This window comes from Salvelinus namaycush, chromosome 22, assembly GCF_016432855.1.
Source record: "Salvelinus namaycush isolate Seneca chromosome 22, SaNama_1.0, whole genome shotgun sequence".
NCBI classification, from domain to species: domain Eukaryota; kingdom Metazoa; phylum Chordata; class Actinopteri; order Salmoniformes; family Salmonidae; genus Salvelinus; species Salvelinus namaycush.
Window position 1 is genome coordinate 21,439,535 of NC_052328.1, and position 23,037 is coordinate 21,462,571.

Consider the following 23,037-nt stretch of genomic DNA (forward strand, 5'->3'; position numbering starts at 1 on the left):
CAGGGGTGGCTGAAATAGCCGAATCCACCAACTTTTGAACAGTATATATAGTGTATGTTTACTGGCTTTGGAACTCTGTAAGAAAATGTTATATAAACAAATATCGTATAAACTTGATTGATGGGCAGATGTCAGTGAACCTTTCAAAGTATGTTAGCTGGAATTAAAAGGTATGCTCCAGTAAACAAATGACAGCATATTGATGAGTGGAGTGCATACCCTTCATTAAGACCCACAAACACACACACACAAAACACACACACATACACCTATTCAAATACTGACATTCAAGCACACTCAACATCCTGAGACCTTTCTACATGCATACGCCTCCCCTATTTGGTGGGTGGAATGGATTCTACTTTACGGAGTATGAGCTCACTGAGACCATCATCAGGTAATAACACAGGAGGTGCATTGTTTGTATCTGAAAACCTGTTTATACCTGGAGCTAAATGCGTCCTGATCTTGTCCTTATCTTGTCTGTTTACACTTACACTGAGTGAACAAAACATTAAGAACACCTGCTCTTTCCATGACAGACTGACCAAGTGAATCCAGGTGAACGTTACATGAATATCTTATTGATGTAACTTGTTAAATATACACTTCAATCAGTATAGATGAAGGGGATGAAACAGGTAATTAATTACAGATTTTTTGAGATATGGATTGTGTATGTGTGCCGATCAGAGGATAAATGGGCAAGACAAAAGAATATGTCAAGAGTGTGTCAAGAACTGCAACGCTGCTGGGTTTTTCAAACTCAACAGCTTACCATTTGTATCAAGATTGGTCCACCACCCAAGGGACTTCCAGCCAACTTGACACAACTGTGGGAAGCATTGGAGTCAAAATGGGCCAACATCCCTGTGGAATGCTTTTGACACCTTGTAGAGTCCATGCCCCGATGAATTGAGGCACAATCAGAATGTGGACAAGATCAGGACTAAGGACGCATGGTAGCACCAAGTGTAAACGGGGCTACTGTACACATAAAGTGGTCCTCGACTCCACTCCACTCCACTCCCTTTTAGATTATACGGTTATTCAGACCCCTTGACTTTTTCCAAATGTTGTTACATTACAGCCTTATTCTATTTTCCTTATCATTCTATACACACAATACCTCATAATGACAAAGCAAAATCGTAATTTTAGTTTTTTTGCTATTTTTTATATTTTTTAATAATGGAAATATTGCATTTACATAAGTATTCAGACCCTTTACTCAGTAGTTTGTTGAAGCACCTTTGGCAGCGATTACAGCATAGATTCTTCTTGGGTATGACACTACAAGCTTGGCACACCTGTATTTGGGGAGTTTACCCCAGTCTGAGGACCTGAGCGCTCTGGAGCAGGTTTTCATCAAGGATCTCTCTGTACTTTGCTCTGTTCATCTTTTCCTCGATCCTGACTAGTCTTCCAGTCCCTGCCACTGAAAAACATCCCCACTGCATGATGCTCCCATCAACATGCTTCACCTTAGGGATGGTGCCAGGTTTCCTCCAGATGTGACACTTGGCATTCAGGCCAGGCCAAAGAGTTCAATCTTGGTTTCATCAGACCAGAGAATCTTGTTTCTCATGGTCTGAGAGTCTTTAGGCAAACTCCAAGCGGGCTGTCATGTGACTTTCACTGAGGAATGGCTTCCGTCTGGCCACTCTACCATATAGGCCTGATTGGAGGAGTGCTGCAGAGATGGTTGTATTTCTGGAAGGTGCTCCCATCTCCACAGACAAACTTTAGAGTTCTGTGAGCGTGACCATCAGGTTCTTGGTAAACTCCCTGACCAAGGCCCTTCTCCCCCGATTGCTCAGTTTGCCCAGGAGGCCAGCTCTAGGAAGAGCCTTGGTGGTTCCAAACTTCTTCCATTTAAGAATGATGGAGGCCACTACGTTCTTGGGGACCTTCAATGCTGCTGAAATGTTTTGGTACCCTTCCCCAGATCTGTGCCTTGACACAATGCTGTCTCGGAACTCTACAGACAATTCCTACAACCTCATGGCTTGGTTTTTGCTCTGACATTCACTGTCAACTGTGGGACCTTACATAGACAGGTGTGTGCCTTTCCAAATCATGTCCAATTCAATTTACCACAGGTGGACTTCAATCAAGTTGAAGAAACATCTCAAGGATGATCAATGGAAACAGGATGCACCTGAGCTCAATTTCGAATCTCATAGCAAAGGGTCTGAATACTTATGTAAATAAGGTATTTCTGTTTTTTATGTTTAATAAATTTGCTAACATTTCTAAAAACATGTTTTTGCTTTGTCATTATGGTGTATTTTGTGTAGATTGCTGAGGATTTTTTTATTTAATCCATTTTAGAATAAGGCTGTAACTTAACAAAATGTGGAACAAGTCAAGGGGTCTGAATACTTTCCGAAGGCACTGAAGGAAGTCACAAACTTCCAGTGTTTACTCTTCAGCTCGCGACCTGCTGCTGTGGACAGAAATCTGTCTCTGGTGAGTACAGCATATGTTCCTTAAAGATTACTGATGAAGTTGTTATTCATTTGGTCCTATTTTCGTCATTATACAGCATTTATGCAGCTCATTTTTATGCCATCTCTGTTACTATTGTTAGATACATTTTTACTGCCATTATTAGCTGATTAGCGTCAGTGGCGTTATTTCAGCTAAACCTAGGGTATGGCATTCTTTGGAAATTGAAGCTAATTTACTGCATTTCTACACATTTTAAAAACCTAAAATGCTATTTGGAGAACAGCGAAAACAAAACTGACCCCAGCCATTACTTATATCACGGCAATATTAGGTTTAAAGGTCTGTGGAATGGCATATACAATGTCAACCACTGCTCAACCTCATCATAAATTCACAAATGTACTTGTGGAAAGCTGCATACAGCGCAACATGAAATAGATGCATAATACACGCTATCAAGTCACAAAAAGGCTGACTTCAGATGCTGACATCAATAGGCGGCAAGTGAGTTTCAAGTTTGGGGAAGCTATTTTGACACCATAAAACTGCACCTTAATAATAAAGGATTCCATGCATCTATCATCGCATTTGCAGACTAATGTAAGGTAGGCTACTATTCCTAATGTGATGAGTAGATTGCTTAGTCAGAATTTAGGCTAATAATGTGACTCAATCACTGTTAGCAAAACAGACCGTTTTGAACAATGAATGTGTTAGCGCGTAGTGACAGAGTAGGCCTAATCAGGGTTTATATCAGGGTTTCCCAAGCCTCTCCTCGGCCCCCCCAGACGTTTCAAATGTTTGATTTAATCCTAAACTGGCACACCAAATTCAATTAGTCAACTAACCATCAAACCTTTGACGAAATGTATTCAGATGTGCCAGTTTAAGGTTAAAACAAAAATGTGAAATGTCTGGGGGGGCCCCGAGGAGAGGGTTGTGAAACCCTGCTTAATAGGACTGGAGACACAAGCAACATCTCTTTTAATACGACACAAATTAGTAGGCTACTCTGGTGACACTGACAAACAGTAAAAACTACATTTTCTTGAATACAACCTTCTAATCTTGGCCTAAGAAAAGGGGAGACACAAATTGTACAATATGACGTTCATCTAGCCTGGAGGAGGAAATTATTGTCCCCAAAAAAACTTCCCAGTGACCAGTTGTACTGATCCAATGATAAAGACAATGAATATGCCAGCACTCACCGGGGATATGGCCGATGCTCTCCGCTGGTGCCAATAAGATAGGCTACTGTTCGCTCAATTGGGTGTTGAGAATTCTAGAGACAAATTAGAGTCTTCTCTTTTTAGCAATAGCCATTTACTTTCTAAACAAATGTTTTCCTACGATTGCATTTGGAAATTTTGCGATAGGCCTATTTAACTACTTTTCACTGACAGCTGCTACTCATAAGCTATTTAATAGGCTATTTGCCGCACGTTCTGCCCAAATTTCTAATGATCCTCTGGGGCCAAATCATGCTCTCTGGTGTAGTATTTTAAATTATTTTATTTATTTCTGTATATGCATGAGTAATTATATAGCAATTTTTGTCAAATATAATTCAATTTACTTTACGGAAAGCTTATCTTCCCCTAGCCTATTGGACATGCTGCCTATGTTGACATCGATGTGAAAGTAACTAGTGTTTAAAACAGCTGGCTATGAAGCTTAAAGGAAAAATCCACTCAAAACCACTTATTTCTTTAATTTACAGTGTTAAATAACACTAATATTTGAGAATCTTATGTTTTTGTTAACAAATGTTTCATTTTTGCATTATAATAACGTTGGTTGCAACATGGAAAATCTTTGCGGAAACCTGATAAGTAGCTAGCTATCTAGCCAACCAGCCAGCCCATAGAGAGAGCATTGAATTGCTAGCTAGGTAGCTAGCTAGCAAATGTAGCTACATACAATAATACCAAATACAATCAGCATGTAAAGTAGCTAGTTAGCTGTGAATTCACCTAAACAAACTGCACAATCAATTTAGGAGTCTACAATCTTACCATGTTCAACCTGCAGATCGATGTGCCTCACAGAGTGGAGTCTGACATTCGCAATGGCAGATATACTTTTGAGGAGATGGGAAACGTTGTCCATGCTATGTCAATGGGCCATGCGGTTCATTCTGGGTGATTCTGGGACAAGGAGTGCTCTCCTTCAAATAGTGAATACAAGTCTATTGTGCGCTAGCTCAAAAACCCAACATTAGCAAGACTTTCGTCAATAAGAAGTACAACATTACAAGTCTTTTCTGAGATGTGAGATAACTTGCTATCTGTAATATGTATAGCTTTGGGAATCGTAACATTACGTACTTTTGAGGAAAATAGGCACGTTTCTCTATATGTACACTGTCTTTGAGAAGGGATTGCTTGATGATTAGCTTAGCAACCGCAGGACAACATGAACGTGATTGGTCGACAGTCTGCTGGGTGGGGCGTTATACGTTCCTAAATTCATTGGATTCCTATCTCCTTTCTATAATATCTCAGGCAATGGCACCATGCAATGCACCCTGGACTAAAAAGGCAGACAAATAGGAAAAATGTGCTATACCCTCTGTTAAATTGCACTATTCTCAAGGTAGGAATATCACAAAAATATGGTCAATGGCTCATTCGAGAGAAGACAACCTCCCGAGTTATGACATCGGCCAGTATTGAAATCTGACATTTATGATAGAAGTTTTCGCGACCTAAAAGTTGTATTCCTATTAACCTCCAGTGTAGTGAGAGCGACTTTATCACAGTGCTACGTCATACCGGGCAGATTTTTGCCTGCTTGAACACCAATAACTCAGATACACATGAAAACATGAAATGACCCTGGGAATCAATAGAACATCACTCAGAAATGCACAAAAACAATATAACATTCAGAATGGGTGAACCTTTCCTTTAAGGCCAAGTTCAAATGTCAACATCAAAATCAAAACAATTAGCGCACTGCCTAAACGGCTGATCGGCAAAGCATACTGTTTGCACTGTCTCTGCTCACTGCTTTCTTAAAGTATAATAGAAAGGCACAGGCTGGCAGCTTCTCTCTGAGCGATGCTCCGCATGGTCCTAAAGCCAGCCATCAAATACGCTAAACAGACGTTGAATTTTGATCGGGATTGGAACAAATTTAAACTGCTTTTTTTGAAGCCTCCTTTTACATTTTTGGTCTTGAGTCGACTGCCATACCCTGCCATACTCAACTGATGCCCCTGTTTAGCTTCATCTTGCTAGCTATCTGTATCTCATTTGAGTCATTTGTATTATTGGGAACTGTTTATCTTGTCTGTTATTACTAATTAGTGTCTTATTCTAACCTGTCATGTATTGATACCATTCTTGTTTATTTTTTCCTGACACACAGTATGGATATGGAGCTTGTATAGATAAAACACCGTTTAGTTGGATAATCACGGCTGAATGATATGGCAAAGACGTCTGAACATTTACGTTAACCTGCAAGGTTATAGAGCTTTATTAACTGAGGAACTGCTAACGCTCTCTTACACAATCTACATATATACAGATGTAGGATCTTAATTTGATCCCTCTTTTGTTACTGAAATGCAAACTTGTAGTGTATTTGATTTTTAAAAATGCTTTTAAAGTTTGTAATTTACACTTTGACATTTCAGACTTGATTTACCCTAACAAAAAATGTATCAACCCCTACAAAAATACACCTGACTGACTACGCAGTTGAATAGCTCGCTCCCCAAGATCAATGCCTAGCCTCAACACAGGCACTGCTCTGACAAGGACGATGGAGTAGTCGAGCAGATATACTAACAAAGAGCAGTGTGCCCAGCTCCAGATCTAGTGCCCACTCGGTGAGCCAATTCCCAGGCCTTTCTGACCTCCAAGCAGCTATGTTGGAGGAGAAAATAAAGCTCATGGAGCGTCAGCTGGATGAAAATTACAGTGCCGACATGGATTGTGAAGGTTTAGACTCCCAGGCCAGAAAGCTCAGCAGGAAAGGGAACAAAATCTGCGGCTACAGGAGAAAGCATAAATAAAATAGAGAATGAGCTGGAGCTATTCAAGCTCACCACATCTTTCCTTAACGATGAAGAGGAAGATGATGATACCTCCAGGAGCACCTCCCCAGCACTATCTGACGGGTCCCTCCGCACACCTTGTGACACCTTTGTGCCTTTCCCACAGGCAGAACAGGCACCACAGGCAGAACAGGCACCACAGGTAGCACAGCGAGACAGACACCTTGAGGAAAGTTGAGCCTACGTTGACTCACCTCCACTTCTCCCTGTCTATCCATGGTACCCTGGACCAGCAACTGGTTACTCACCCCGCTCCAGCATGGTTCCGCAACCTGCCCCACGACCTGGTATGAAACAGCTAATTGCCTCATTATACAGCATCTCAAAGTCATCGTTGCCCCATTTTGAGAGCGGAAGAGAGAGTGACTCAGAACAGCTACGAGCTCAGATTTGTTTCCCATGTCAACCCGCTCTTGAGCAAGATGCCACAGGACTACCGAGATTAATTTGTGGAGTACAGTTTTGACCACGGTGTCGGACAGGCCAGATGTACGCTTTACCTGACTTGACAGCCAGGATCCAGAAGAAGTCCAAGGCTAAGCATATATCAAGCAGAGAGGTGGCCCTCTACCAATGTGACAGTTAAGAATGACCAACGTGCCTCCACTAGACCAAAGGAGAGAGCCGCTTCAATCCTTAACATCAGTGAATATCCAAGCTCCTAGGAGCCTGCTCAAGCCAAGACCCCTTCCAAACCCTAGCTATTCTCTCATCACTGTGACAACACATAACAAAATCTCAACTCATGTCCAGAGTTCAGGAAGTTCAACACAGGACAGATCGTTAAATGGATAAAGGATAAACAACGGTGCTGGAAATGTGGACAACCCCATAAACCTGATGCTTGCACCCTCGAACAACCCAGCCATGCAACTAGCAGCACCTAACGATCTTTCACGATTCCTTCCAGCAAAACCAGAAGAGCGTTCTTATGGGGAGTGTCCCTACTACAAATTTGTACCTGGACAGACCCAACAGATCACAGAAATGTATGATGAAGGTTGTGAAACTTCTCCTTCACAATGGAGATAAATGGTTACAAACAGTCTGCAATTGTGTTATTGTGCTCCAATGGCGCCTTTTTAAATTGCAGCTAAAAGGATTAATAAAGACTGTAGTGAATTGAATTGAATGTTAAATAAGCGACAGTAGCAGGCAGTAGGCTCCTCACCACTCAAAGTCAGCCTCAGTGCATGGACAGGAGTCTGACATATGGGAGATGTACTGATCTTTGGTTTTGACACATCTGGCGTCGGGCTTCAGATTCTGGAAGATTCTCTTCACTCCCATGATGCAGACTTTACCCTGTGAGAAATAATGCATTATTTGAATAATTAACTAAAACATTTCAGAATTTACTTTATTTTTTATTTAACGGCTTCAAAGGAAAGACACTGATTGATGGAGTTAAAAAATTCATTACAGTACATGAAAATGTGTATAACTTATACTTTGTTATCTGGAAGTTAATACACAGAAAATAGCCATAATATTCAGACAAATTTGAGATAGACTATTGGGTGAGATAGGACATGTTTATCTTCATTGTGTCCATGTAGAAGAATAAGCTTGAGCAGATGTATTCCATCGAACCAAGGTCCCCAAAGCCATTATAAATGTATCAAAATGGTTGCTCTTACGTCATTGTGTAACTGCCAGGTCTGATAGTCGTCTGTGGTGCACCTTCTGTTGAAGATGGGCCTGAAGTCAATCTTGACGAGCTGCCATTCAGAACGATGGCTGAAATGGCCAAATATTCTGCAAACACAAAAAATCAGGCATGAGAAAAAAGGGAGGAAAAAAGGGTTATTAGCAAAAAACTATTTTTTAGCATATAGTCATGGCCAAAAGTTTGGAGAATGACACAAATATTAATTTTCACAAAGTTTGCTGCTTCAGTGTCTTTAGATATTTTTTGTCAGATGTTACTATGGAATACTGAAGTATAATTACAAGCATTTAATACGTGTCAAAGGCTTTTATTGACAAGTACATGAAGTTGATGCAAAGAGTCAATATTTGCAGTGTTGACCCTTCTTTTTCAAGACCTCTGCAATCCGCCCTGGCATGCTGTCAATTAACTTCTGGGCCACATCCTGACTGATGGCAGCCCATTCTTGCATAATCAATGCTTGGAGTTTGTCAGAATTTGTGGGTTTTTGTTTGTCCACCCGCCTCTTGAGGATTGACCACAAGTTCTCAATGGGAAAGGCATTGTTCGTCACCAAACTGTTCCTGGATGGTTGGGAGAAGTTGCTCTCGGAGGATGTGTTGGTACCATTCTTTATTCATGGCTGTGCTCTTAGGAAAATTGTGAGTGAGCCCAATCCCTTGGCTGAGATGCAACCCCACACATGAATGGTCTTAGGATGCTTTACTGTTGGCAAGACACCGGACTGATGGTAGCGCTCAACTTGTCTTCTCCGGAGAAGCTTTTTTCCGGATGCCCCAAACAATCGGAAAGGGGATTCATCAGAGAAATTGACTTTACCCCAGTCCTCAGCAGTCCAATCCCTGTACCTTTTGCAGAATATCAGTCTGTCCCTGATGTTTTTCCTGGAGAGAAGTGGCTTCTTTGCTGCCCTTCTTGACACCAGGCCATCCTCCAAAAGTCTTTGCCTCACTGTGCATGCAGATGCATTCACACCTGCCTGCTGCCATTCCTGAGCAAGCTCTGTACTGGTGGTGCTCCGATCATGCAGCTGAATCAACTTTAGGAGACAGTCCTGGCGCTTGCTGGACTTTCTTGGGCGCCTTGGAGCCTTCTTCACAACAATTGAACCACTCTCCTTGAAGTTCTTGATGATCCGATAAATGGTTGATTTAGGTGCAATCTTATTGGCAGCAATATCCTTGCCTGTGAAGCCCTTTTTATGCAAAGCAATGATGACGGCACGTGTTTCCTTGCAGGTAACCATGATTGACAGAGGAAGAACAATGATTCCATGCACCACCCTTCTTTTGAAGCTTCCAGTCTGTTATTCGAACTCAATCAGCATGACAGAGTGATCTCCAGCCTTGTCCTCGTCAACACTCACACCTGTGTTAACGAGAGAATCACGTACATGATGTCAGCTAGTCCTTTTTTGGCAGGGCTGAAATGCAGTGGAAATGTTTTTTGGGGATTCAGTTAATTTGCATGGCAAAGAGGGACTTTGCAATTAATTGCAATTCATCTGATCACTCTTCATAACATTCTGGAGTATATGCAAATTGCCATCATACAAACTGAGGCAGCAGACTTTGTGAAAATGTATATTTGCGTCATTCTCAAAACTTTTGGCCACGACTGTAGAAGTGCAAGTAAAAAAGGAGCTGGGCACAAGGGATGTTTGTGATTACAAAGAGAAAATAGAAACAAACTTTTTTTCTTCTCCAAGCATCCAATAAACTTTCAGTGCATTGCATAATACATACTATATCCATATGGCATTTGTTTTGATTCTTACGTCATGATGAGGGTGTCCTCCCCTGGCTCTCCTAAGACTCCGTCTACATAGAGAGGAGAGGAGGTAAAGCTGAATTTCTTCCAGTGTCTTCCCTCATCAAAACTCAACCTGGATGGAGAAACAACATGTTTTTTCTCATACATGTGGATCCCTCACTGTGCATAGAATTATACTGTAGTGCATAGATTATACTGTAATTCATTTGATCACCCTGTTGCAGGAGAACATTTCTGCAATGCAGTGTATTTGAGGTTTGAAAAGGCTTCTGAAGTTTGTAATTTCCATTTAGACATTTCTGACTTGATATTCCCTTACGGAAAATGTATCAATCCCTACAAAAAATGTCAGTTCAGTACAATCCACATAATAATTCACATTTCATGTTGCTGCAGGATTATTTTCCTGCTGTAGTAAACTGGCTCAAATTAAGATCCAACATCTGTACATAATACAGTCCATAAAACATTTAAATAGACAAACGTAAATCAATGTTGATAATTTAACAGTGTGCACGAAGTTGAATGTTAAAGGAAACAATACCAAATGTGTCTGATGGGGAGAGGTGTGTGTCGAATGGCCACTAGGGCACCGCCCTGGTTAAGAAAGAGGATGCTATACTCCTCCTCAAATACCTACAAACAGGGACAGGATTTCATCACATTTTCACAGAGGTCAGAGATGTACATAACCTTCATGTACACTTTTGATGAGTAATAGACCATAATATTTCATGACTATACTGCTATTCTACTATATCATGCAACACAGCTACATAGCACATGAAACACAGCAACATAGCACATGCAACATATCATATATACATTTTTTTAAAGAGGGCTCATCAAATAAAAACTGCTCCTAAGAAGCTGTATAGGAAAATAATAATAACTGCCCATGGCGTGTGATCAAGGGTAATGTCAATCTATATCATGCATCATTCATTCAGAGTTTGCTCCCTCCTCCAAATGATTGAGTCATAAGCCGATTGATCTTTTCTTCTATGTGTCTGTCGTCTTGATTTTGTGTCACACTTCAGTGGCGCCTGTCTCTTTCAATCACAGTACCTCTCTCCAAGTGTTGCCAGCATCTGAGGTGATGAAAATGCTGACATTATTGGCGGTCAGCTCAGGCCCAATGGTACCTTGATGTAGAAGGTATAGCATAGTTACAGTGTAAACACATTGAACAATTATGAACTTTCATTTTATGCTTTCTCATCCCACATTACAAAATATTTAATGAACAATTAAATAAAAATAAAGATGCATACACACTGCATCAGGCTACAGCTCTCCTAAAAAGTGAGTATTTACTGAGACATTCAGACATTCCAATCTTTTCTTCAATATCTGTTTTTGTCAACCATCTGTGAGTATAGATGTGCAGGCATACTGTGATCAATTTCACAGTGCAAACAGATCTGACCAAATGGTTTTAAGGCAGAATTGCCAGCAAGATAACAGGGGTCTTTAACAGTGGAAAAAGAGCAAAGTGCAAGAGTTGTATAAAAACTGCAAATTGGGAACCATAGGCCTATACTACAAAGCAGGATCAAGGAGTTAGCCAGTTAACTTGCCTAATTATTTGGAAATAAAAAATAAAAAATTGGAAAGATAAGCTTGAAATTGGCATGGTCAAATTGACTCAATAACCTAAAATACATATCTAAGTTTATCTTTCTTAATGAACAAGAAAATCTATAGTTATTTCTGGTTGTTTATCAAAGTTAGCTGGCTAAGTAATTGATCCTGCTTTGTTCTATACCCCTCTGAGGGAGAGCAGAGGTCCTTGTGGGCATTGCTAAAAAAAAAAACTAAAGTTATCAAATAGTGCTTACCTGATGCCACTATAATTCCTGGAGCTGATTCTTTGCTGACTATGTTTCCAGAAGTGTACGGGTTGTCAGACACATGGAGATGCAGGTGCAATGAACAATAGGGCTAAAAAATACCAAAACAAAAAGACATAAGGTGGTTTATAGACCACAACTGTTACACGTTTTCAGATATTGCTCACTTGCAAATGCAGACTCACCTGTACACAGTAGAGTCTGGTACCGCTCAGATCAGTGGTAGGAGCATGTAGAAGACGCCAGTCTCGCCCCTTATTGTAAGTGATAAATGTTTTCACTTCGTTCTCGACAACTTTATTTGACAAGAACACCCCTTTTATCCCTGCTACCTAGGAACACGTGAGAAACAGAGACATTAAAAAAATATTGAGGGTCAAAAGCTACAACTGTAAATGATTCAAACATAAGTAAAGCTGAAGCCTTAGTTTTGAGGTGGAACGCGATAGCATTTCTGACAGGGAGCACTACTTTGGACCATCTGTGGGTCTCTGCAGAGTGAAAACAACATATGGCGGAGCCCAAAGACATTTCTATTTCTTTGTATTTACAAACGGAGATGCATGCACTGCACTCACACAGCACTCACTCCAGTACATCCTGCTCCTCAATCCAGAGTGCACACATTTTGTATCAAGAAATGTCTATGACCTTTCGTAGCATTACTGGATAAGCCATTTCCTATACATATTCAGAGTGCCTTTACAAAAAGGGTTTACAGTCAGTGTGTTTGGTCCTGTGAGCTTCAACACGTATTCTGGTTTTAATGGAGACAATGAGCAATGAGAGTAATCGTTGCTGATAGCTATCTAGGCTGTATGGTTGTATTAACGTAATTACATGAGTAGCTTTTACTGCTAGTTCAGGATGAAGGTAATCAGTGCTGATTACATGTGCGGGTAGGCATTGCTTTGTAGGGTCGTCAGTAGCGCTATACCTAGCGGTCAGTGAAGACAGATATGGGTGCAGGTTCTACAGTAGCTGAAGTTAATATAGTAGAAGTGAATCAAGAATTATTGTGTGTAGACCTGGAAATGTGCTAACGTAACAATGATACATACTGTACCTTATAAAATGAGATCATCTTGGTTACGCATGGACCTGCTAGTTAATGGCTAACAAAACTCTATACTTCATAGATGTAGATTATAACGATCTGATATTGTATGAGTAAATGTATGCTAATATATTCTAATAACGCTGCATACTTGGATATGGCAGGTCTTCATGATTGATGTACAGTATGTGTTCGCTTAAATTACTAACATATGAAATAAGGGGGAACAGCCGGGATCGATGCTTCAAAAAGATGCCCAGCTGTTACAAGGCAAGGGCACTCCAGTACCATCTGTGCCATAAAGGTTGAGACCTCTTGTCAGAAGTGGTAGTGTGCATACAAACAGGGATGGCACTCTAACTAAGCCGTTGCTACATACCTCATAGAGGTCTATCATAACGTTGCCCTCTGGTCCCCCACTGCTCACTACGTTCTCCAGGGCCAGAGTGAAGAAGAGACCGCGGGCCTCTGACATGTACAAGTTGTAGGAGTCATTCTGGTGCCAATCCTGCACTGCTGCCACCACCTGGTTATCATCTGTGCTGATTATCTGCAAGTCCTGGAAATAAATTATTAGTTAGGATCCTATACCATACAATACAAACATTATTTTCCTTAGGGATTTTGTTTCAGGACTGCAGTGGAACCCAATGACCACAAATGGGTTGAATTAACGTTGTTTCCATGTTATTTCATTTAGAAAATGCAATGTGATGATTTTGAATCAGCGTTGAAAACTGATCGGATTTGCAAAAATTCATCAACTTAAGGGAATTTCTGTGATGTTTGTCTTTTTTTCACCCAAGTTTTAACTTAAATCAAACGACATGTTTTTTTGTTGTTTTTTTTACGTTGAATTCCCGTTAGTGTCCAGTGGCGTAATTCTGCACACAACTGTAGGGGAGAGTGGGGCAAGTTAAGCCATTTTTTATATTAACAAACATGCAGTCTCTACATACAGTACCTGTCAAAGGTTGACACACCTACTCATTCAAGGGTTTTTATTTATTTGTACTATTTTCTACATTGTAGAATAATAGTGTAGACATCAAAACTATGAAATAACACATATGTAATCATGTAGTAACCAAAAAAGTGTGAAACAAATCAAAATATATTTTATATTTGAGATTCTTCAAAGTAGCCATCCTTTGCCTTGATGACAGCTTTGCAAACTCTTGGCATTCTCTCAACCAGCTTCATGAAGAATGCTTTTCCAATAGTCTTGAAGGAGTTCCCACATATCAAATCAATCAAATCAAATCAATTTTATTTGTTTAAATACACATGTTTAGCAGATGTTATTGCGGGTGTAGCGAAATGCTTGTGCTTCTAGCTCCGACAGTGCAGTAATATCTAAAAAGTAATATCTAACAGTTTCACAACATATACCGCAAAAAACATAGATTAAGAATATACATACATATATGTCAGAGTGGAATTGGACTAAGAAACAGTGGCATAGTATAGAGTACAGTATACATGAACTCAGCAAAAAAAGAAACGTCCTCTCACTGTCAACTGCATTTATTTTCAGCAAACTTAACATGTGTAAATATTTGTATGAACATAACAAGATTCAACAACTGAGACATAAACTGAACAAGTTCCACAGATATGTGACTAACAGAAATGGAATAATGCGTCCCTGAACAAAGGGGGGGTCAAAATCAAAAGTAACAGTCAAAATCTGGTGTGGCCACCAGCTGCATTAAGTACTGCAGTGCATCTCCTCCTCATGGACTGCACCAGATTTGCCAGTTCTTGCTGTGAGATGTTACCCCACTCTTCCACCAAGGCACCTGTAAGTTCCCGGACATTTCTTGGGGGAACGGCCCTAGCCCTCACCCTCCGATCCAACAGGTCCTAGATGTGCTCAATGGGATTGAGATCCGGGCTCTTCGCTGGCAATGGCAGAACACTGACATTCCTGTCTTGCAGGAAATCACGCTCAGAACGAGCAGTATGGCTGGTGGCATTGCAATGACTGCCTGCAACGACAACAAGCTCAGTCCGATGATGCTGTGACACACCGCCCCAGACCAAGACGGACCCTCCACTTCCAAATCAATCCCGCTCCAGAGAACAGGCCTCGGTGTAACACTCATTCCTTCGACGATAAACGCGAATCTGACCATCACCACTGGTGAGACTAAACCATGACTCGTCAGTGAAGAGCACTTTTTGCCAGTCCTGTCTGGTCCAGCAACGGTGGGTTTGTACCCATAGGCGATGTTGTTGCTGGTGATGTCGGGTGAGGACCTGCCTTACAACAGGCCTACAAGCCCTGAGCCCTGAGTCCTCTCTCAGCCTATTGCGGACAGTCTGAGCACTGATGGAGGGATTGTGCGTTCCTGGTGTAACTCGGGCAGTTGTTGTTGCCATCCTGTACCTGTCCCGCAGGTGTGATGTTCGGATGTACCGATCCTGTGCAGGTGTTGTTACACATGGTCTGCCACTGTGAGGACGATCAGCTGTCCGTCCTGTCTTCCTGTAGCACTGTCTTAGGTGTCTCACAGTACGGACATTGCAATTTATTGCCCTGGCCACATCTGCAGTCCTCATGCCTCCTTGCAGCATGTCTAAGGCACGTTCACGCAGATGAGCAGGGACCCTGGGCATCTTTCTTTTGGTGTTTTTCAGAGTCAGTAGAAAGGCCTCTTTAGTGTCCTAAGTTTTCATAACTGTGACCTTAATTGCCTACCGTCTGTAAGCTGTTAGTGTTTTAGCGACCGTTCCAAAGGTGCATGTTCATTAATTGTTTATGGTTCATTGAACAAGCAAGGGAAACAGTGTTTAAACCCTTTACAATGAAGATCTGTGAAGTTATTTGGATTTTTACGAATCATCTTTGAAAGACAGGGTCCTGAAAAAGGGTTGTTTCTTTTTTTGCTGAGTTTAAATGAGATGGGTGATTAGCCATGTTCTGTTATAATCTCCAGCCGGCACAGCCAGACTGGCCACTCCTCAGAGCCTGGTTCTTATCTAGGTTTCTTCCTAGGTTCTGGCCTTTCTAGGAAGTTTTTCCTAGCCACTGTGCTTCTACATCTGCATTGCTTGCTGTTTGGGGTTTTAGGCTGGATTTCTATACAACACTTTGTGACATTGGCTGATGTAAAAAGGGCTTTATAAATACATTTGATTGATTGATTGATTGAGTGATGCAATATTTACAAACAATTAAAGTGACTAAGATACCGTAGAATAGTATAGAGTACAGTTTACACATATGAGATGAGAAATGCAAGATACATTATTAAAGTGGCGAGTGTTAAATTTCCTTAAAGTGTCCAGTGATTCCTAATCTATGTCTATAGGCAGCAGCCTCTGATGTGCTGGAGATGGCTGTTTAACAGTCAATGGTGTAGTATAGAATACAATACAGTATATACATAAGAAGGAGTATATGTATATGTATATGTACCTAGGTGTCTGGTTAGACCGTAAACTCTCCTTCCAGACTCACATCAAACATCTCCAATCCAAAGTTAAATCTAGAATTGGCTTCCTATTTCGCAACAAAGCATCCTTCACTCATGCTGCCAAACATACCCTCGTAAAACTGACCATCCTACCGATCCTCGACTTTGGCGTTGTCATTTACAAAATAGCCTCCAATTCCCTACTCAATAAATTGGATGCAGTCTATCACAGTGCCATCCGTTTTGTCACCAAAGCCCCATATACTACCCACCACTGCGACCTGTACGCTCCCGTTGGCTGGCCCTCGCTTCATACTCGTCACCAAACCCACTGGCTCCAGGTCATCTACAAGACCCTGCTAGGTAATGTCCCCCCTTATCTCAGCTCGCTGGTCACCATAGCAGCACCCACCTGTAGCACGCGCTCCAGCAGGTATATCTCTCTGGTCACCCCCAAAGCCAATTCCTCCTTTGGCCACCTCTCCTTCCAGTTCTCTGCTGCCAATGACTGGAACGAACTACAAAAATGTCTGAAACTGGAAACACTTATCTCCCTCACTAGCTTTAAGCACCAGCTGTCAGAGCAGCTCACAGATTACTGCACCTGTACATAGCCCATCTATAATTTAGCCCAAACAACGACCTCTTCCCCGACTGTATTTATTTATTTTTGCACCCCATTATTTCTATTTCTACTTTGCACATTCTTCCACTGCAAATCTACCATTCTAGTGTTTTACTTGCTATATTGTATTTACTTCGCCACCATGGCCTTTTTTTGCCTTTACCTCCCTTATCTCACCTCATTTGCTCACATTGTATATAGACTTATTTTTCTACTGTATTATTGACTGAAAAGATCATGATCATTAGAAAGCAAATTACGGACTCCTCTTTAAATCTGCGTATTCCTCCAAAGCTCAGTTGTCCTGAGTCTGCACAACTCTGCCAGGACCTAGGATCAAGAGAGACACTTAAGTGTTTTAGTACTATATCTCTTGACACAATGATGAAAATAATCATGGCCTCTAAACCTTCAAGCTGCATACTGGACCCTATTCCAACTAAACTACTGAAAGAGCTGCTTCCTGTGCTTGGCCCTCCTATGTTGAACATAATAAACGGCTCTCTATCCACCGGATGTGTACCAAACTCACTAAAAGTGGCAGTAATAAAGCCTCTCTTGAAAAAGCCAAACCTTGACCCAGAAAATATTTAAAAACTATCGGCCTATATCGAATCTTCCATTCCTCTCAAAAAAATTTGAAAAAGCTGTTGCGCAGCAACTCACTGCCTTCCTAAAGACAAACAATGTATACGAAATGCTTCAGTCTGGTTTTAGACCCCATCATAGCACTGAGACTGCACTTGTGAAGGTGGTAAATTACCTTTTAATGGCGTCAGACCGAGGCTCTGCATCTGTCCTCGTGCTCCTAGACCTTAGTGCTGCTTTTGATACCATCGATCACCACATTCTTTTGGAGAGATTGGAAACCCAAATTGGTCTACACGGACAAGTTCTGGCCTGGTTTAGATCTTATCTGTCGGAAAGATATCAGTTTGTCTCTGTGAATGGTTTGTCCTCTGACAAATCAACTGTAAATTTCGGTCTGTTCTTCAAGGTTCCGTTTTAGGACCACTATTGTTTTCACTATATATTTTACCTCTTGGGGATGTCATTCGAAAACATAATGTTAACTTTCACTGCTAAGCGGATGACACACAGCTGTACATTTCAATGAAACATGGTGAAGCCCCAAAATTGCCCTCTAGAAGCCTGTGTTTCAGACATAAGGAAGTGGATGGCTGCAAACTTTCTACTTTTAAACTTGGACAAAACAGAGATGCTTGTTCTAGGTCCCAAGAAACAAAGAGATCTTCTGTTGAATCTGACAATTAATCTTGATGGTTGTACAGTCGTCTCAAATAAAACTGTGAAGGACTTCGGCGTTACTCTGGACCCTGATCTCTCTTTTGATGAACATATCAAGACTGTTTCAAGGACAGCTTTTTCCATCTACGTAACATTGCAAAAATCAGAAACTTTCTGTCCAAAAATTATGCAGAAAAATGAATCCATGCTTTGTTACTTCTAGGTTAGACTACTGCAATGCTCTACTTTCCGGCTACCCGGATAAAGCACTAAATAAACTTCAGTTAGTGCTAAATACGGCTGCTAGAATCCTGACTAGAACTAAAAAATTGTATCATATTACTCCAGTGCTAGCCTCCCTACACTGGCTTCCTGTTAAGGCAAGGGCTGATTTCAAGGTTTTACTGCTAACATACAAAGCATTACATGGGCTTGCTCCTACCTATCTTTCCGATTTGGTTCTGCCGTACATACCTACACGTACGCTACGGTCACAAGACGCAGGCCTCCTAATTGTCCCTAGAATTTCAAAGCAAACAGCTGGAGGCAGGGCTTTCTGTAACGGCAGTCTAAGTCGTCCTCCTCATCGGACGAGGAGAGGCGAGAAGGATCGGAGGACCAATGTACAGCGTGGTAAGTTTCCATGATTTAATAACACGAAAACTAGACAAAATACAAAACAACAAACGAACCAACCATCACAGTCCCGTGTGGCACAAACACTGACACAGGAAACAACCACCCACAAAATCCCAACACAAAACAAGCCACCTATATATGATTCTCAATCAGGGACAACGATTGACAGCTGCCTCTGATTGAGAACCATATTAGGCTGAACACAGAAACAGAAAAACTAGACACACAACATAGAATGCCCACCCAGCTCACGTCCTGACCAACACTAAAACAAGCAAAACACATAAGCACTATGGTCAGGACGTGACAGTACCCCCCTCCTGAGGTGCGGACTCCGAACGCACCCCTAAAACTCAAGGGGAGGGTCTGGGTGGGCATCTGTCCGCGGTGGCGGCTCCGGCGCAGGACGAGGCCACCACTCCACCATTGTCTTTGTCCCCCTCTTTAGCGTCCTTTGAGTGGCAACCCTCGCCCCCGACCCTGGTCTAGGAACCTTCACAAAAGTCCCCCCTAGACAGAGAGGTAGCTCAGGACAGAGAGGTAGCTCAGGACAGAGAGGTAGCTCAGGACAGAGGGGCACCTGACTGGCTGGCGGCTCTGGCGGCTCCTGACTGACGGACGGCTCTAGCGGCTCCTGACTGACGGGCGGCTCTGACGGCTCGGGACAGACGGGCGGCTCTGACGGCTCGGGACAGACGGGCGGCTCTGACGGCTCGGGACAGACGGGCGGCTCTGACGGCTCGGGACAGACGGGCGGCTCTGACGGCTCGGGACAGACGGGCGGCTCGGATGGCGCTGGGCAGACGGATGGCTCAGACGGCGCTGGGCAGACGGATGGCTCAGACGGCGCTGGGCAGGCAGGCAGCTCAGATGGCGCTGGGCAGGCAGGCAGCTCAGACGGCGCTGGGCATGGTACCGGCACTGGAGGTACTGGGTTGGAGACACGCACCATAGGGAGAGTGTGTGGAGGAGGAACAGAGTTCTGGAGACGCACAGGAAGCCTGGTGCGTGGTGTAGGCACTGGTGGTACTGGGCTGGGGCGGGAAGGTGGCGCCGGATATACCGGACCGTGCAGGCGTACTGGCTCCCTTGAGCACCGAGCCTGCCCAACCTTACCTGGTTGAATGCTCCCCATAGCCCGACCAGTGCGGGGAGGTGGAATAATCCGCATTTTGTATTTTGTCTTTGCGCATTCACCCTCCAAATGGCACACATTCACAATCCATATCTCAATTGTCTCAAGGCTTAAAAATCCTATTTTAATCTGTCTCCTCCCCTTCATCTACACTGAATGTTAAAATGGTCAGTTTCAATCGGCTGATTATAGCCGTCCCTTCAAGTTAGTTCTAGTCGGTCAACTTAATCTCCTATTCAGACGACCCCCAGTTTTGTTAATTTCTTATTGGTCAAGGTCACGCTAAAAACGTATCACCACATCTCGTTCAGCCTATAAATAGCCTTGGTTCCCAGGACTTCAGATTCAGTTAGTCTATGACCTCAGCATGCTGTGTGGTCAGAAACATGCTTTCCCTAATCTGATGAGCTCTTCCACAGTTTCCCTCCTGCTGAACTTTTCCTCCTGTGGACTGGATACCTGTATGTCTGATGTTTATTGTGCGTGCATCTGTCATATTATGTGGAGCTACGTTTTTTGGTCTATTGTGCATAATTACTGTGTGTTGAGTTGTTAGCTAGTTGTTAGCTAACTCGCGCTCCCGCTAGCATCAGCACTACCGTTAGCATTAGAATGCATGAGCTTTTTGTTATGACTGTTAGCGATTAGCCGTTTATTAGTATTACTCATGTATGGTGTAAGGCTATTTTCTATTATATATAGTGGTTGCTACAGGCCTTAAGTCAGCACCTAAGGTTTCTTATTACATTCATGGTCCTTCAATTCTCCCCAACCCTACCCTTAATTTTCACTGATTGAAATGGATTTAACAAGTGACATCAGTAAGGGATCATTGCTTTCACCTGGTCAGTCTATGTTCTTAAATGTTTTGTACTAAGAAAATAAAGCGAAAATATAAATACAACATGCAACCATTTAAAAGATTTGAATGAGTTAAAAGTTCATATAAGGAAATCATTTAATTTTAATTAATTAATTAGGCACTAATCCATGGATTTCACATGACTGGGAATACAGATATGCATCTGCTGGTCACAGATACCTTAAAAAACAGGTAGGGGCGTGGATGAGAAAATCAGTCAGTATCTGGTGTGACCACCATTTGCCTCATGCAGCACAACACATCTCCTTCACATAGATCAGGCTGTTTATTGTGGCCTTGTGGAATGTTGTCCCACTCCTCTTCAATGGCTGTTCGAAGTTGCTGAATATTGGTGGGAACTGCAACACCCTGTGTGTCTTACACGTCGATCCAGACTACCCAAACATGCTCAATGGGTGGCATGTCTGGTGAGTATGCAGGCCATGGAAGAACACGGACATTATCATCTTCCAGGAATTGTGTACATATCCTTGCGACATGGGGCCGTGCATCATCATGCTGAAACATGAGGTGATAGCGGTAGATGAATGGCACGACAACGGGCCTCATGTTTCATTGAAATTACCATGGATAAAACGCAACTGAGTTCACTGTCTATAGCTTATGCCTGCACATTCAATAACCGCACCGCCCTATGGGGCACTCTGTTCACAACGTTGACATCAGCAAACCGCTCACCGACACGACGCCATACACATGGTCTGTGGTTGTAAGGCTGGTTGGACATAATGAAAAAAAATTGTTTAATGATGTTAGAGGTGGCTTATGGTAGAGAAACGAACATTCAATTCTCTGGCAACAACTCTGGTGGACATTTCTGCAGTCAGCATGCCAATTGCACGTTCCCTCAAAACATCTGTAGCGTTGTGTTGTGTGCACATTTTAGAGTGGCTTTTTATTGTCCCCAGCACAAGGTGCATCTGTGTGATGATCATGCTGTTCATTCAGCTTCTTGATTTGCCACACCTGTCAGGTGGATGGATTATCTGGGCAAAGGAGAAATGCTCACTAACAGGGATGTAACCAAATTTGAGCACCACATTTTTGAGAAAAACGCTTTTTGTGCGTATGGAACATTCCTGGGATTTTTTATTTTAGCTCATGAAACAAGGGACCAACACATTACATGTTGCATTATATTTTCTTTCTGTGTATATATACTTTCTATTAAATGTTTTTCTGATTATTTCATTAAAGTTGGCCTTGGGAAAGCAGGAAAAGCAACAACATTTTTTATCAGTGTTGTGATATCAAAACTGTTCAAAAGGGTAAGAAACTGTTGCTCACTGGATTCATAACAGGATAGTAGTAATACAAGTAATACCCACCTTTGGAAATGTGTACTTAGGTAGCTTCATGGGGAAGAAAGCATTTCTTTTGTATGACACATAATGGACAGGCCGGCCACCCATTGGTACCTAGAGAAACAAAAGTATTACAGTAAATCACTGTAAATTGGGCTGACAGACTACTAATTATGTAACAGTCTTAGTTTTAAGTTTTTATACCATTCTCTGTTGATTTATGGTCATTATTCCTTACAAGGTTACTGTACATTAAGATAGTATTTCACACAACAGTTTTAGTGCCTTTTTATTACCTCAGAAACATTTGAAATTCCCACCTGAATGAATACATACTGGTCCTGAACCACCAGGGAATCCGGGCTGATAAACCCAGGGAAAGGCCTGCCTTTGTTGGCCTCTGTGCAGTTCTGCAGCTTACATGTTATATACTGGGATCCTATAACAGAAGTTAAATAATTGCTACAATGTAACAGGAGAAAAGAAGTGCTCTGTGACTATTCAATCAGAGACTAGCATTTAATGCCATTGATAGTAGAAAGCAGAAGAGCAGGGAGGCCAATTTCTATTTCCACTATTAACAGAGATGGAATGTGTCCCTCTGTGTTAGCTCTAGCCAAATGAGCCATTCTCCACAGGGACAAGACATTAACACTGGAGCCCTTATGGAACAGACACTCTAAACACTCCATCCAACTTAAGAGCCCAGTCAGACCAACTGCCCCTTAGTAAATTAATAAACTTAATTGTAAAGTAGTGAGTGTGTCTAGATCCAGCCAATTTGCATGGGTGAGAGTTCCAATTTGCATGGGTGAGAATTATGTGTACTTGAAGATCAGTTTCCTCTCAACATGATGACTACTATTGTATAAAAGAGGACTGCTTAGGGCTTTGCACCCCCTT

The 23,037-nt window shown here is 42.0% G+C and overlaps 1 protein-coding gene across 1 annotated transcript in view; it reads right to left on the bottom strand.

The window, feature by feature from the left end:
- Positions 1-23,037, bottom strand: part of LOC120017788 (VPS10 domain-containing receptor SorCS1-like) — a 51,506-nt gene that overhangs the window by 12,882 nt on the left and 15,587 nt on the right. The window contains exons 7-16 of the mRNA XM_038960760.1: positions 22,455-22,573; positions 22,159-22,248; positions 13,258-13,437; positions 12,007-12,153; positions 11,810-11,912; positions 11,037-11,113; positions 10,513-10,604; positions 9,973-10,080; positions 8,164-8,281; positions 7,695-7,828 (exon numbers count right to left, since the gene is read on the bottom strand). Coding sequence (XP_038816688.1) covers positions 7,695-7,828; positions 8,164-8,281; positions 9,973-10,080; positions 10,513-10,604; positions 11,037-11,113; positions 11,810-11,912; positions 12,007-12,153; positions 13,258-13,437; positions 22,159-22,248; positions 22,455-22,573 — 1,168 coding nt within the window. The remainder of the gene's footprint in view (positions 1-7,694; positions 7,829-8,163; positions 8,282-9,972; positions 10,081-10,512; positions 10,605-11,036; positions 11,114-11,809; positions 11,913-12,006; positions 12,154-13,257; positions 13,438-22,158; positions 22,249-22,454; positions 22,574-23,037) is intronic.